Source organism: Xiphophorus couchianus, unplaced genomic scaffold (genome assembly GCF_001444195.1).
Source record: "Xiphophorus couchianus unplaced genomic scaffold, X_couchianus-1.0 Scaffold1000102, whole genome shotgun sequence".
NCBI classification, from domain to species: domain Eukaryota; kingdom Metazoa; phylum Chordata; class Actinopteri; order Cyprinodontiformes; family Poeciliidae; genus Xiphophorus; species Xiphophorus couchianus.
Genome location: NW_020963015.1, coordinates 1050001 through 1063926, shown reverse-complemented (window position 1 = coordinate 1063926; position 13926 = coordinate 1050001). Strand labels below are relative to the sequence as shown.

At 38.9% G+C, this 13926-nt stretch overlaps 1 protein-coding gene and 1 long non-coding RNA gene across 2 annotated transcripts in view; one reads left to right on the top strand and one right to left on the bottom strand.

Annotated features, from left to right (window-relative positions):
* The first annotated feature begins 1891 nt into the window (after positions 1-1891).
* Positions 1892-6742, top strand: LOC114141432 (uncharacterized). The gene is made up of 3 exons (XR_003594828.1): positions 1892-3493; positions 5899-5954; positions 6273-6742. It is a non-coding gene; the product is annotated as an uncharacterized LOC114141432 (long non-coding RNA).
* LOC114141380 (zinc finger protein OZF-like) overlaps positions 6507-13926 on the bottom strand; it is an 8512-nt gene continuing 1092 nt past the window's right edge. The window contains exon 2 of the mRNA XM_028011897.1: positions 6507-8513. Coding sequence (XP_027867698.1) covers positions 6834-8501 — 1668 coding nt within the window. The 5' untranslated portion in view covers positions 8502-8513 and the 3' untranslated portion in view covers positions 6507-6833. The remainder of the gene's footprint in view (positions 8514-13926) is intronic.

The window sequence follows — 13926 nt, the reverse complement described above, 5'->3', positions numbered from 1 at the left end:
CAGAAGGTGGCAGTGGTCATGGTTAAACAGGAGAGCCGGTGTTGCGTGGATTCGTGTTTCCCCATCAGATACGGTTCCCTTGCGTCTCCTTGCCGCTCCACACCGCCAGGCGGTAAAATCAGCTGCTTGTCTGGAGAACTACGGAAACCGTGAAGGTTCAAACGTGCTTCAGGTACGTCGTCTCACTTTTTCACTTTTGCAACTGCACTTTCATCACACACACACACACACACACACATAAATACTACATATGGTGTTATATATAAGTACTACTATAGCTACATTCTTATAGTTCTATGTAATTTCAAACTGCCTTTTAATGCTCAATATCAGATTCTGTTGCCCCAGTTTAACAGGGGGAGCAGAATCTGACGGGTGAATTATGGCCACCAGATACTGTTTATGCACATATTCATAAAACATAAAGAATAAAACAAGCCTTTCCTACAGAAAGGGAATGAAGGGAAAAACAGATTTTCACAGACAAAATTATTTTAAATGTTTTATTTACAATTTTCACAAAAAAGCACACCAGTCTTTCCCTCTATAAACTTATATAAACATGCCAAACTATTAAAGCCTAACATTTAGTGACAGTCAGAAGCTACTATTAACTGTAGTTGTCGTTTGTTACTTAATGTTAAAACCTTTAAATCTCTTAGTATTGGAAATTAACAGCTTGGCTGATTTTTCTTTTAAAAGTTCAGTATGTTCAAACATTCAGAGCAAATAATGCAAACTACATTTTAATGCAAAGTTTATAAAGCAACATGTAGTAATCCCTGCATAAACCAGACTCACATAAGCAGCAGATATAATTTAGAAATCTGCTTTTGTCCAGTTAAAACTAAACAACACTGATCTGAACATGAAAAAAACAGGTTTAACTTTGGCTATTAAAAAATAGAATTATACAATTATTAATAAACTTCTCGTTTACATTAGAAAAGGAACTGGACATAATTTCTCATTAAAGAGAAAAAATATATGACATAACTAAAGAGGTCTGTTAGAGATTTTTTGGTATTCTCATTTTATTCTTACTTTAGTTTACATTCAGCCTATAGATCATTGTGATTTTCTGTTTAAAGTGTTCTCTTCCTTACGTGTGTATGGAGGTCACTACTGTCGGTTCAACTTTACGCACCTCCTAATTTAGTAACCACCTGTGAACAGTCGTATTTTGTTTTATTGACAGTATTGACCGAGATTTGAACCGGGCTCAGACCTTTGATCAGATATCACATCTTGACCTGGGTTGTTAGATGTTTGGGTTAGAAGCTTTACGACCTCTGTTGTTTTTCCTGACTGCCCCCTTGCCTGTTCTTCTTTGACAATAAAAACAGGAGTTTTTGTAAGGGCAGGTCAGAATGCTCTGTGGATTGTTTGGAGGAAGAATTGGCAGCGCCTTCTCCTTTTGCAAAAGCTCTACATAAAATTCATATACGTTGTCTGTGGTTCTTTCTTTTATTTAGGTTCGAAAGGAAAAATACCTATCAAGGTCAGTTTGTTATTATTCATCATGCCTGCAGGTCTGGGTTTTAAAATAATAATAATAATTGAAGACATAAGTCCAACAGCAGGCTCAAATACACAAGAGTTTATTAACTAAAGAAATTCAACTTCACAGTTACAACATTTCATTCAATCAACTCATTAATCTGACAACACGACTAAAATTACTGAGAAAAAGATTGAATGATAAAACTAAAACTACTAGAAGTAAAACCGTGAAAATAGATCAAATAGAGCCATTAAAATTGTGCAGTGATGTCATAGTTCAATATGAATTCTGAAAGCTTAAAGCTGCAGTATGTAACTTATTTTGTCCATATATTTGTAGAAGTTGTCACCATGCTGCGACAAAAAAAAAAATCAATCACGTCTCTGAGCTGCTGCTGCTGCTGCTGCTGCCTGACCAAAACCAGCCAATCAGAGCCTGGAGGACGTCACCATGGTGATGCCTAATATATGGAGAAAAAACATTTTTTATAAGACCGGGCAATTTATTGAAAGGTTTTGTCAATGAGGTCAATTAGAACTAAGCAAATTAAAAAATTAGTTTAGACAGTTTAGTTTAGTTTAGTCTTTCAAATCCCATTTCTCAACACAAAAGACGGAACATTATTTGGGGAAATAATGTCCCTTTAAATGTTGAAAGAAATAAAAATCAATAACTTTTGGAAAATGTATTCTTAATCTATTTATCAGTTAATAATTTAATAATTGGAATACTAAGAAGTGTGGCTTAGATGGACACAAAGAACGTATTGTCCCTCTTTAGAACAGTTTTATTTAACCTTTTTTAAAATTAGAACAAAAAACGGTCAACACAGTAATGCAACGAAGAATGTAGAGTCCATCCACACAACAGTCAGGAGTCACTGCTTAACATCTGTGGAAGAGCCTCAATGTCACTGAATTCATGACAATTTCAACTTCACACTTTGGAGTTGTAGTTGGCATTTCAAAAAACTTCATCAAATCAAACTTTTAACCAAAGTCAAAGGAAATTACAGATACAACAAACACCTTTGTCATAAGTATGACATGGAAAGATTTCTAGTTTGTGGGAGTTCTGGTTAGCATGACTAATGTAAGTTCTTATAAGCCTGAATTTTTTTCCCACGAGCTGCACATCAGAATGTCCTCACCTGCTTTTTTGACTAATATCTTTTCCGCAGGTTACACATGACAAAGGTCTCTCACTAGTGTGAATTCGTAAGTGTATGTTCAAACTATATTTGCCCTTGTAACTTTTTCCACATTTTAAACATGAGAAAGGCTTCTCATTTGTGTGAGCATGTATGTGGTTTTTCAGATGATCTTTTCTTCAGAAAGACTTTTCACAGGCATTGCAAGAGAAAGGTCTTTCCTCTGAGTGTATCCTCAAATGGGAATTCAATTGGTTGCTTTCCTTAAAACATTTTCCAGGAGCATGTTTTTTTCTTGTATGAATTCTCATGTTGACATTCAAATTCCTTTTATGAGTGAAGTATTTCCCACATGTCACATAGATGAAAAATGTCTTGGTTTTAGCAATTAAACGAGTTCTCGTGTGGCATTTCACATGACTTGATTGACTGAACAATTTACCACATGTTATACATGAGAAAGGCTTCTTACCTGTGTGAGTTACCAAGTGCCTTCCCAAGCTACATTTGTGGCCCAAACTCTTCCCACAGGCAGCATAAAAGGCAGCATAAATGGTACGCTGCCACTTTAAGGCCAATTTCCTTGCATAGTGACGTCGTCTCCATCTACTTCCTTCTCGTTTGTTAAATTGTGCTGGGTAAGCTTGATTGTTTGTTAGTAGTAGCCATTAATACAATCTGGTCTGATCTGTTTAGCCTCCTGTGCTGCTCCTCCAACATCTGGACCGTCTGTCCGTGGTGGAGGAAAAGGTTAATAACATCCACCCCATGTCAACAAAGCCTCATTTTGTTACAGCTGCTCTGTTTATCTGGCAGTGCGGTAATTTGCCAAGCCACAGGTAAGCAGCTGCTGTAAGTTATATTTTTGGTCAGCAGTTGTATTAATAATCTGCTCTATTTTCAGTCTCCTGATGGATTGATACTCGCTGCTGTTTTGCCTATAAAGAAATGTTTTAAAAGACCAACCTGAACTTTCCCCCGCTGCCGGAGCATTGATTGCACTGCAAATAGCTACTAAATGGTGAAATTCTTCTTTTTGTTCATTGGTCCCACAGTGACACTTAGTGGTTGATTTGTGAATTTATTTTAAAGAGCGGTAGAGTTCTTCTTCGCGTATTTTGTGTTGGGCACTTCCTGTTTGCTAACCACGCCGAGTCAGCATTAGAGCCTGAGGAAAAAGTAAAGAAAATTTGTAAAATAGCGCTCTTGGGAAGCAGAACGAGGTAGGAATGTGCGCAATTGTGTTTTGTGAACATTTATGTTTATTTATACATCATGTATCCTTTGTTTATACTACAGTTTTCACGATGTCAGACAAGGAAGGTTAATAATAAACTGCACCCGTTTGGAACTCCCTGCGTCTGGCTGTTCACTCCAAGAGGCCGCTACAGGCACTGCTAATGGGATAAAGTGCAATATTGTAGTGCTATTGTATCAGTTTTACTCATATTGTTTCGTTTTTGCTTTTCTTTCAGGGACTGAGGCTGCTGTGGTTTAGTGTTTTCTTGTGTGTTTTGTTTAGAACCTTTTTCTTCACTGGATTTTGCTCCTTTCCTCATTACTTCCCACGTTGCTAAGCCTCAGTTTCCTTTGAAATTTAAACATTTTATTACAATCAATTTTGTTAAAATGGATTCCCGTTTTTTTAACCATTCAATTCCAGGTTATTGTTAATTTAAAAACATATTGAAGCTTAACACATTTTTGTAGAACCTTTTGAGTCTCGTCTCCTCCTGCCAGCAGAACTCACCTGTGTCTTTATTACGTTACATTTTCCTGCAGTTATTCCACTTGTTGGTTTCCGGTACTGTAAACCTTAATATTCTGTATTTGGGTTTCATAATAAAGAAAATCCACCCCAGGTTGCCACATATGTTAGTAAATAATCCTCTATAGGTCTGAACTAAAACTGAATGAATTGTTTCCAAACTCCAGGTTTGAGATGATAATGATTTCAACGTCGATCGGCTCTAATGTGGTTTTATGCAGTTTGAATCCCTAAACTCAAACTATCTGAAAGCTTTCGCAGGTTTCATAAATCACAACCTGTTTTGGGATTTTTTTGGTTATCAAATGATCAATTTCAGGTTTAAACTTTCAAAGTATTTCAAGTTTGAAATACAGCGAATTAAAACTCGTTCAGATTCATTAACTAAAGAATCGAGATGTGAATCAGAAGCTAACTTCAGCAGCATGTAAAGCCTGGAGGTTCTGAGATGATTTTGAATCCAGCCGTCAGATCTGATGATCCATCTCTTGTTTACGATGTAGTTGAATATTTCTCCAGCAGCAGCAGTTAGTCATAAACCAGAGTTGTTACTCCAGACTCAAATATTCAGCTCACACAGCAGAAATTGTTCTAAGAAACCTGGAAGCTAATGCTGCTAGCGCATTGTTGTTTACTTCCAGAAGTGCCACACTGAAACACGCCCCAGAAACACACGAGACCAAACGCAGGCCCTGTCCCAATCCTCTTCCTCCTTGTCTCCTTCAGATGCCCTTCATGCTGAAGGTTAGAGGTCGCAGTGTGTCCCACATTCTGCACATCCGCCCTTAAATTCTTATAGGATGATGTAAAACTGTTTCTTTGAGTTAAACTTTTCCCACAAGTCACAGCTACATGTATGACATCTGAAAGGTTTCTCACCTGCGTGAATTCCCGTGTTCTTCATCACACTAGATTTTTCACTGAAACCTTTTTCCCAGGTTCCCTGTCCTCAGTGTGAACTCATGGCTGTTCAAAACATGCTTCTGGAAAAGTCTTGCTTCTCTTACTCTATTTTTGTCAGTAGAACTTAAACAGCAACCTGAACTATGTGACACATATTGATCCCCTTCAAGGTTTATTGTTCATTGTTTTTCTCATAAGTCTTTTAAATTTCAGAAAACTTCAGTTACTGTTTCTGAATGAAAATGTTTGAATGTGTTAAATAGAAAAGGCTCCTTCTAGAAAACAAAACGTGGCTTCAGTCACTTGAAGCCGAATGTAGTTGAAGGGAGACTGAACTCTACAGCTGGTTCATCACACATATTAATAATATCCACATAAAATAAATAAACCCTCCAGGCCAGCAGGGGTCCTCCTGGTCATCCCCCTAAGTTACTCTGAGCTGGTTTTGTGGAGACATAAAGTTCATTTCAAGGAGCTGAAGTTTTCAGTTGTTTTTATGCTGCTGAACTGAACTTCAAGTTTATTTTATTCCCCCTGCAGATGTAACTTTGCTTGTTCTTCGCTTGTGTCCAGGCTGAAAGCTGAAGGCTGTGGTCGATCTTTGGACGCTTTCTTCCCGTCTGCAGTTGGTGAGAAATTCACAAATGATTTCCACTTCTTATTTAAATTGTATTTTATTTTTCACCTTTTCTCTCTTTGCCTTCTGGACAAAAATAATGTGCCCTTCTGAATTTTTTTCTTCTTTTACAGTATAGTGTGTATTAGTAGTAATAGTGTGTGCCAATAGTGCAGCATTTCCAGATGTAAAAGCATGTGTGTATTAACAATTCATAAGCTACTAAAATACCTTTGATAAAGTTCTGCTCAGTTAAGGCATGCAGAAAGTATTTTCTAATTCTATGTAAAAATTACGATGTGACAAAATATTTTCTCATCTGCATTCAAAGCGGCCCGGTGGGAAACGAACCGGCAGATGGTTGGATCTACTTCTCTTTCCTCCACACTGACTCAGCTGGACCAGACTGACCTTCTGATGTTCATCCATCTAATTTACTGCAGCATTAATCCACAGCACTTCAATAACTGATTAAATACAGAAAAAAAGTCATTTTATCGTTTCACAACAGATTTGACATCATCCATCATTTAAACACAATCTGTTAAAAAACAGATCAAGCAAAAACATTTGAGAATTTATTACAGTTTTCATCACATTAATAAAATGATGTGACTGCAGCATTAATCCACACAACATTCAGTGTTGATGCATTTCGATAATTAAACACAGAAAAATTTGTCCTTTTATTTCACATCATGCATGATTTCAACTCTATTGTAAGAATTTGGTCCTTTATCAACTACAAACCATCAAACATGTCATTAATGTTAATAGAATAATTTTTCTGAACACTCTGCTGACAGAAACTGTCCAACTTATGGGGAACGTTAAATTGCTTCTTTGAAACAAAATTTTACCGCATGTCAAATTAGAGCTGGAACAGGCATCATTAGGACAAGTACGATGGGTGGAAGGTTTCTCTTTTGTGAGTTCTGATGTGGTAAGTATAACTATTTTTATGGCCAAAACATTTCCCACAAGTTCCACATATGAAAGGCCTCTCACCTGTATGAATTCTCACATGGCTATTCAAAATCCGCTTTTCACGGAAACATTTTCCACAGGTTTCACATGAGAAAGGCTTTTCACCTGTGTGAGTTCTCATGTGGGTATTCAAAACATGCTTTTCACGGAAACATTTTCCACAGGTTTCACATGAAAAAGGCTTTTCACCTGTGTGAATTCTCACATGGTTATCCAAGTGGATTTTTTGATTGAAACATTTTCCACAGGTTGCACATGAGAAAGGCTTCACACCAGTGTGAGTTCTCATGTGGCTATTCAAATTGGCTTTTTGATTGAAACCTTTTCCACAAGTTGCACATGAGAAAGGCCTCTCCTCAGTGTGAACTCTCATGTGGGTATTCAAAATATGTCTTTGACGAAAACATTTCCCACAGATTTTACATGAGAAAGGCTTCTCACCTGTGTGAGTTCTGATGTGCCTAATCAAAGTATTTTTTTCACTGAAACCTTTTCCACAGGTTATACATGCAAAAGGTTTCTCACCTGTGTGAGTTCTCATGTGATTATTCAAACTACACTTGTGACGGAAAGTTCTCCCACAAGTTACACATGAGAAAGCTCTCTCCTCTGTGTGAGTCCTCATGTGGCTAATCAAAATATATTTTTGACGAAAACATTTCCCACAGATTTCGCATGAGAACGGTTTCTCACCTGTGTGAGTTCCCATGTGGCTATTCAAATTACATTTTTGACTGAAACCTTTTCCACAGGTTACACATAAGAAAGGCTTCTCACCTGTGTGAGTTCTCATGTGGATTGTTAACTCAGTGTTTAATTTGAAACTTTTCCCACATACGTTACATTGTTTACATTTTTTTAATCTGTAAATTTCCTTGTCCTTCACGCCTTTCTCTGCATTGTCACCTTCACCTCTGGTTTTCTCAACTCTCTGCTGGTGCGAGAACATTTGGTTTCCACTGAGTTCTGGTTGTTGTTGATCTGGTTCATTATTAGACGCAGTTAGGATTAATGTTTCTGTCTCCTGCTTCAGTACTTCCTGGTTATAATCCTGATTGATGCCTTCAGCCTCAATCTTTACCATCTGTTGGGATTCTGATTGGCGATCGTCTTCTTTCATTTGTTGCAGCTCTAGTTCCTCTGGTTCTACTTTGATTTCAAGTGATCCAGAACCTGTTACCATAAATGTATCAGTCTCTTGCTTTGGTACATCCTGGTTTTCATCCTGACTGATGCCTTCATCAGTCTTGACCATCTGCTGAGATCCTGATAGACAATCTTCTTCCTTCATTTGTTGCAGTTCTACTTCCTTTGGTTCCTCTTTGATTTCAACAGATGCAGAATCTGTTTCTGTTAAGTCATCTGTTACCTGCTTCAATATTATCTGCTCTCCTTCCTTTACCATCTGCAGAGGTTCTGATCCGTATTCCTCTGCTTTGACTTGTGGAAGTTCTGGTTCCTCTTCGCTCTCTTTGATTTTTTCAGATTCCGTTTCCCGGGGATCCAGAGCAGAGATCTCTTGTTGGTTGAGGTTAAAATGATGAGCAAGAACATCTTGCTTAATGGCAGACATAATGTGACAAATCTGGGGGAAAAAGGAGAAACAAAATATAAAATTAACATTTTTAGCTTAATAGCAACAACAGCAGGTTCTCTGTCTGTTTTCAGTGAACCAGTTGCTGAACCAGGAGCCTCTCAGCTGAACGAAATCAAACATTTTGAAGATACAAATAACGGTTGGCGCATGCTGTTCAGTTGAAATTTTTGTGCAAACACCAGGGCAGACCAAGGTTTGTGTTGTTTATTGTCAAAGTGACCACAGCGTTAAAGCTACTGGTGATGCACAACCTGAAACGGAGGGACAAGGATCCAGGAATACTGAGATGATAAAACTGTAGCTGTAAACCAGGCCTAGATAATCTGTTTAGATGGGCTGTTTGTGCTACTAAAGAACAGAACAGACTGTTCTTTACCTGGACTCTGAGTCTTTGGGGTTAACCAGAGGCCCGACTCTGCTGGACTCACCTGGAAAAGTTTTGCTGCACTTCAACAGGAAACTAGGACTTTGGCAATGACGTTGCCTCCAAACATCAACAGGAGCTAAGAGGCAACGTCAACACGATTACCTCCTAATATGAACACAGAGAAAAACCAAAGACCAGTGACTGGAACCAGTCGCTTCTCAACTAACCCAGACATGTTTCTGTTTCCCACACAAACAGGGTCTGATGTTTCTTCTCTTCTGAAAACCCAAAACAATACTACATCTCATCAGAACCACCTGCCCTGGTCCATCAGAACCACCGACACTCTGTATGTAAACTCTGAGACCGAGGTCCAGACATTAATTCTCCCTCCAGAATCCGTCTGAATTACTAACAGGATTCAAATCTTAGATTTATCCTCAAATCTCCCTTTTCTCTACTTCAGGAGCCCAGCTCGTCTCTGTAGCAGGGTGCCGCCTGCTGGTGGGGGTAGGTATAGCGCCCTGCCTCCAGGGGCCATGCGCTGTGCTTCGTTACTTACATTGAAGATTCTCCAGGTCAGAGGTTAAACCGCCGTGTTAGCTCTGGTTGTGCAGCTCAATGAACCGCAGGAATAACTTGTAGTGGCTTTCTGAGGAGCTTTGAGGAGCGAAGAGAATGATTTATCTTTGTGAACAAAGAATTATGCAGCATTTCCATCTCTACACGCTGCCCATACTAAAGAGTTCATGTGGAAAATATCTGAAACTCTCGTCCCATAAACTCCAGCAACCAAAACAGTTTCTGTGTTTTAAAAACTCAACAGACAGAAATGTTAGAGCTGCTAAAGAAACATTAGAAACATTCAATTAAATCTCAGTTTGTTGCTCATCTCTGCATCAGTGCAGCAGATTGAACTCATCCTGCAGGGCCGGTCCAAGGCTGCATGAGGCCTGGGGCAGAATCTGACCTAGGGGCCCCTCTTGCTGCTAAAACCATCAGCACCTCTAACAGCTTCTGGGTTGGATTTAATCTGGGAGAGAGAGAGTAGATTAACTGGCCAAACCAAAAACAATCAGTTATAATTACAGTTTATTCATTTGTTTTTGAGAACAAACGGCTCAAACTCACAGCATCAGATTGTTGCTATGGTAACAAAACAATCTAACGATGAAGATTGTTGTTTGAACTTTTACAAAGTAAACTTGCCAGCTCCTTAAAATCTTACATTTAAATGTTAAACAATTTAAAATCTTTGAATTTATGTTGAAACCATTAAACCAAATTCTGCAGCTTTGATAAACAAATGTTGCATTTTATATCTGGGTTCAAATATTGGCCTTTATGGGGCCCCTGAAGCCCTGGGGGCCCGATGGAGATGCTGACTTAATTTGGATTAAACAAAAGTGCAAATAATTAATATTCATTTTAATTGGATTTGTTGTTTTTAGGACTAGTTGTGGGTTTAAATATCGTTTCACTGGCCATGTTTTCTTGTAACAGTAATATTTTTACATTTCCTGTCTACTTAACATCTTTAATACAACAACATGGCCGCCGGGCTCAGCAGGTTTACTGGGGGAAACCCTGAGGAGGGGCGTTTTTATTAAATAAATTAAACTCATGTGAAAACGCTTGTTCACACAAAATCTCATTAAAAATTTTGGCAGGAATGGATGTAAACATGAGCTGTATTCATCTATCAGCCAATCAGAGGAGACGATTCATTCAGGCATAGGAGCAACAAGCCCCGCCTCTTGGGAGCGGCGACATGCGGCGTTTTGGGGAAACTGTAACCGATGTTTTTACATTAGTTATGGATTCAACAGGTTGGAATGAAACAACTTTTTATGAACTGATCAGTGATGTCAGTAACACGTTACTATTTCAAATCCAGTAATCAGATTACTGATTACTAGATCAATAATCTAGTAATCACTGTGCATTACTGTTTTCTTTAGTAATTTAATTGGATTTCCTCGACGCGTCTTGGGAAGTCGCTGCTGTTTCTATGCGACAGAAACATGAACGGTGGAGGAAGATCCACATTTTGTTGCCGGAAAACAGGAAGTTTCTGTCGCCAAGTCCGATTATTACAAGCAGCTTTGGGCTCGTTTCTTCTAAAGTCGCTAGCAAATGTAATGAGTCGCAGGTTGTGGGTTCATTTGGAAATAATCAGAAAGACAATTTGTCTGACATCCAGGTAGTTTTAGTCGGGCTCTTCCTGTCCATCCGTCCCGTTGCTAATGTCCAGGTAACAAATATATTCATATGAACGACGTCGAGCTTCGCTCCACAAAACTGCAAACATCCAGACTAATATGAACGAGGCAATAAATGTGAAAACAGCCATGAATGATGCACAACTTAACACCATTATAATCATTAATAATAAGATGAGCGTCACAAATCTGTGCAGCCGTCTGAACGTGGTAACGTCCAGCTGCTGATCATGTGAACAAAGTGTTTCCATTGCACTTCTGCACAGTACATCTATTATGATACGGCTGACAAGCTGCATCATCCTGGTGCAAATTTTGTTATCAAAAATTGTGACTTTTCTTAATATGAACCTGCAAACATATTAATTGATTGTATTTTTCAGGTTGATGTCCAACATCAACAATCGGCGGAACCACCTGAACTCCAGTCTGAATGAATCTGCTTAGCAGAGAAAATGAGACAAATTAAAGGGTTAATCTGCACATCAACACAACACCATTCGCTGAAACAACTCCAGAGAAAATGGCTAAACTCCACCAACTCAACCACCAAAAGCCAGAAGATATTAATCCATTCAGCTCCTCCTGCTGTCTGATATCCGACCCAGCTGCCGTTCAGTAGCGCTGCGGACGGTACCGGCTCCGTCAGCGCCGCTGAAGAGAGGAGCTAGCTGTTAGCTGTTAGCTGTGGCTCTGCAACAACAAAGCCTCCAGTAATAAATACTTACAGCAAAAGACACGAAACACATTTTATTTATTTCACTGCTCAAGAGGAAGAAACATTCATAAAAATCAGACTGCAGTTTATTTCATTGCCTTAAATCAAAATGAGCAGAACTGATCTGCAGTGTCTTGTGAAAGTATTCGGCCCCCTTGAACTTTTCAACCTTTTGCTGCTTTTCAGGCTTCAAACATAAAGATCTAAATTTTTATTATTTTGTGAAGAATCAACAACAATCGTGAGGTGGAACGAAATTTATTGGATATTTTAAAACTTTTTTAACAAATAAAACCTGCAAAGTGGGACGTGCCATATTATTGGCCCTTGCGTTACTACTCTATAGCGCCACCTTTTGCTGCGGTTGCAGCTGCAAGTGGCTTCGTTTCGACTCCATCAGTTTTGCTCAAGGAGAGACCGAACTTCTGGCCCATTCTTCCTTAAACCAGCTGGAGCTCAGTGAGGTTGGATGGATGGAGAGCTTGTGAACAGCAGCTTTCAGCTCTTTCCACAGATTCTCCATTGGATTCAGGTCTGGACTTTGACTAGGCCATTCTAACACCTGGATACGTTTATTTGTGAACCATTCTATTGTAGGTTTTGCTTTCTGTTTGGGATCTTTGTCTTGTTGGAAGGTAAATCTCCGTCCCAGTCTCAGGTCTTTAAAAACTCCAACAGGTTTTCTTCCAGAACGGTTCTGTATTCGGTTCCATCCAGCTTCCCTGCCCTGCTGAAGAACAGCAGGCCCAGAACATGATGCTGCCACCACCATGTTTGACACTGGGGATGATGTGTTCAGGGTGATGAGTTGTTGCTTTTATGGAAACATATCTGACCAGAGCAACTTCTTCCATGTTGCTGTGTCTCCCAGGTGGCTGGTGTCAAACTTTAAACCAGACTTTTATGGTTCTCTTTGAGAAATGTCTTTCTTCTTGCCACTCTTCCATAAAGGCCAGATTTGTGCAGTTTACCACTGACTGTTGTCCTATGGACAGACTCTCCCACCTCAGCTGTAGATCTCTGTAGATCCAGAGTGATCCAGAGTGATCAAGGGCCTCTTGGCTGCATCTCTGATCTTCTCCTTGTTCCAGATGAAAGTTTAGAGGACGGCCGGGTCTTGGTGGATTTGATCTGATACTCTTTCCGTTTCAATATGATCGCCTGCTCACTGCTGCTTGAGGTGTTTAAAGCTTGGGAAATCTTTTTCTTTCCAAATCCAGCTTTAAACTTCCCCAACAGTATCGGAGCTGCTGGTGTTCCTTGGTCTTCATGATGAGAGACCATCACAGAGCAGCTGCATTTATACTTTATTATAAAGAGGTGATTCTATTTACCATCATCAGTCACTTAGGACAACGTTGGATCATCCAGAGATCCAAACTGAACTTCTGCAGTGAGTTTGCTGACAGTAAAGGGCCCAATAAAATGGCACGTCCCACTTTGCAGTTTTTATTTGTTAAAAAAGTTTAAAATATCCAATAAATTTCGTTCCACATCACGATTGTGTCCCACTTGTTGATTCTTCACAACATAATAAAAGTTTTAGATTTTTATGTTTGAAGCCTGAAAAGCAGCAAAAGGTTGAAAAGTTCAAGGAATACTATCAGAAGGTGCTGTACATTGGCTCTTTTTTCTGTCAAAGGTAGCCAATATTTCAATCATATTTATCTATATTTATTTAGCGTTACTAGCAGACAGCTCTGTGTGGGGGCCAGAGCAGAGGGGCCACTGCAGCTGAAGAGGAGTGGAGCCTTTAAAACCACTAATTAAAATCTTAATATTTTTCTGGTGCTGATCCAGTTATGAAACTTCCCAGATATTTGATTTCTACATATTTATAGGTTCAACCATCCAGGACATGGAAAAACAAAAAGAAAAAAGGTTTAAAGCAACTTAGGTTATAATTTAAATAACACATAACTTGTATTGAGAGCCACTGCAATAAGTCAATATTTATGAGGAGTTTGATCAAGTGGAGTCACTTATTAAAGTTTGTTTTTAGTCAGTTTTTGTGAAGATGTTTCAGAGATTAGATCAGTGACTCTGATCTAAACATTTGAATCTTAGTTTGACTCTCAACAGGTTGTTTGATAT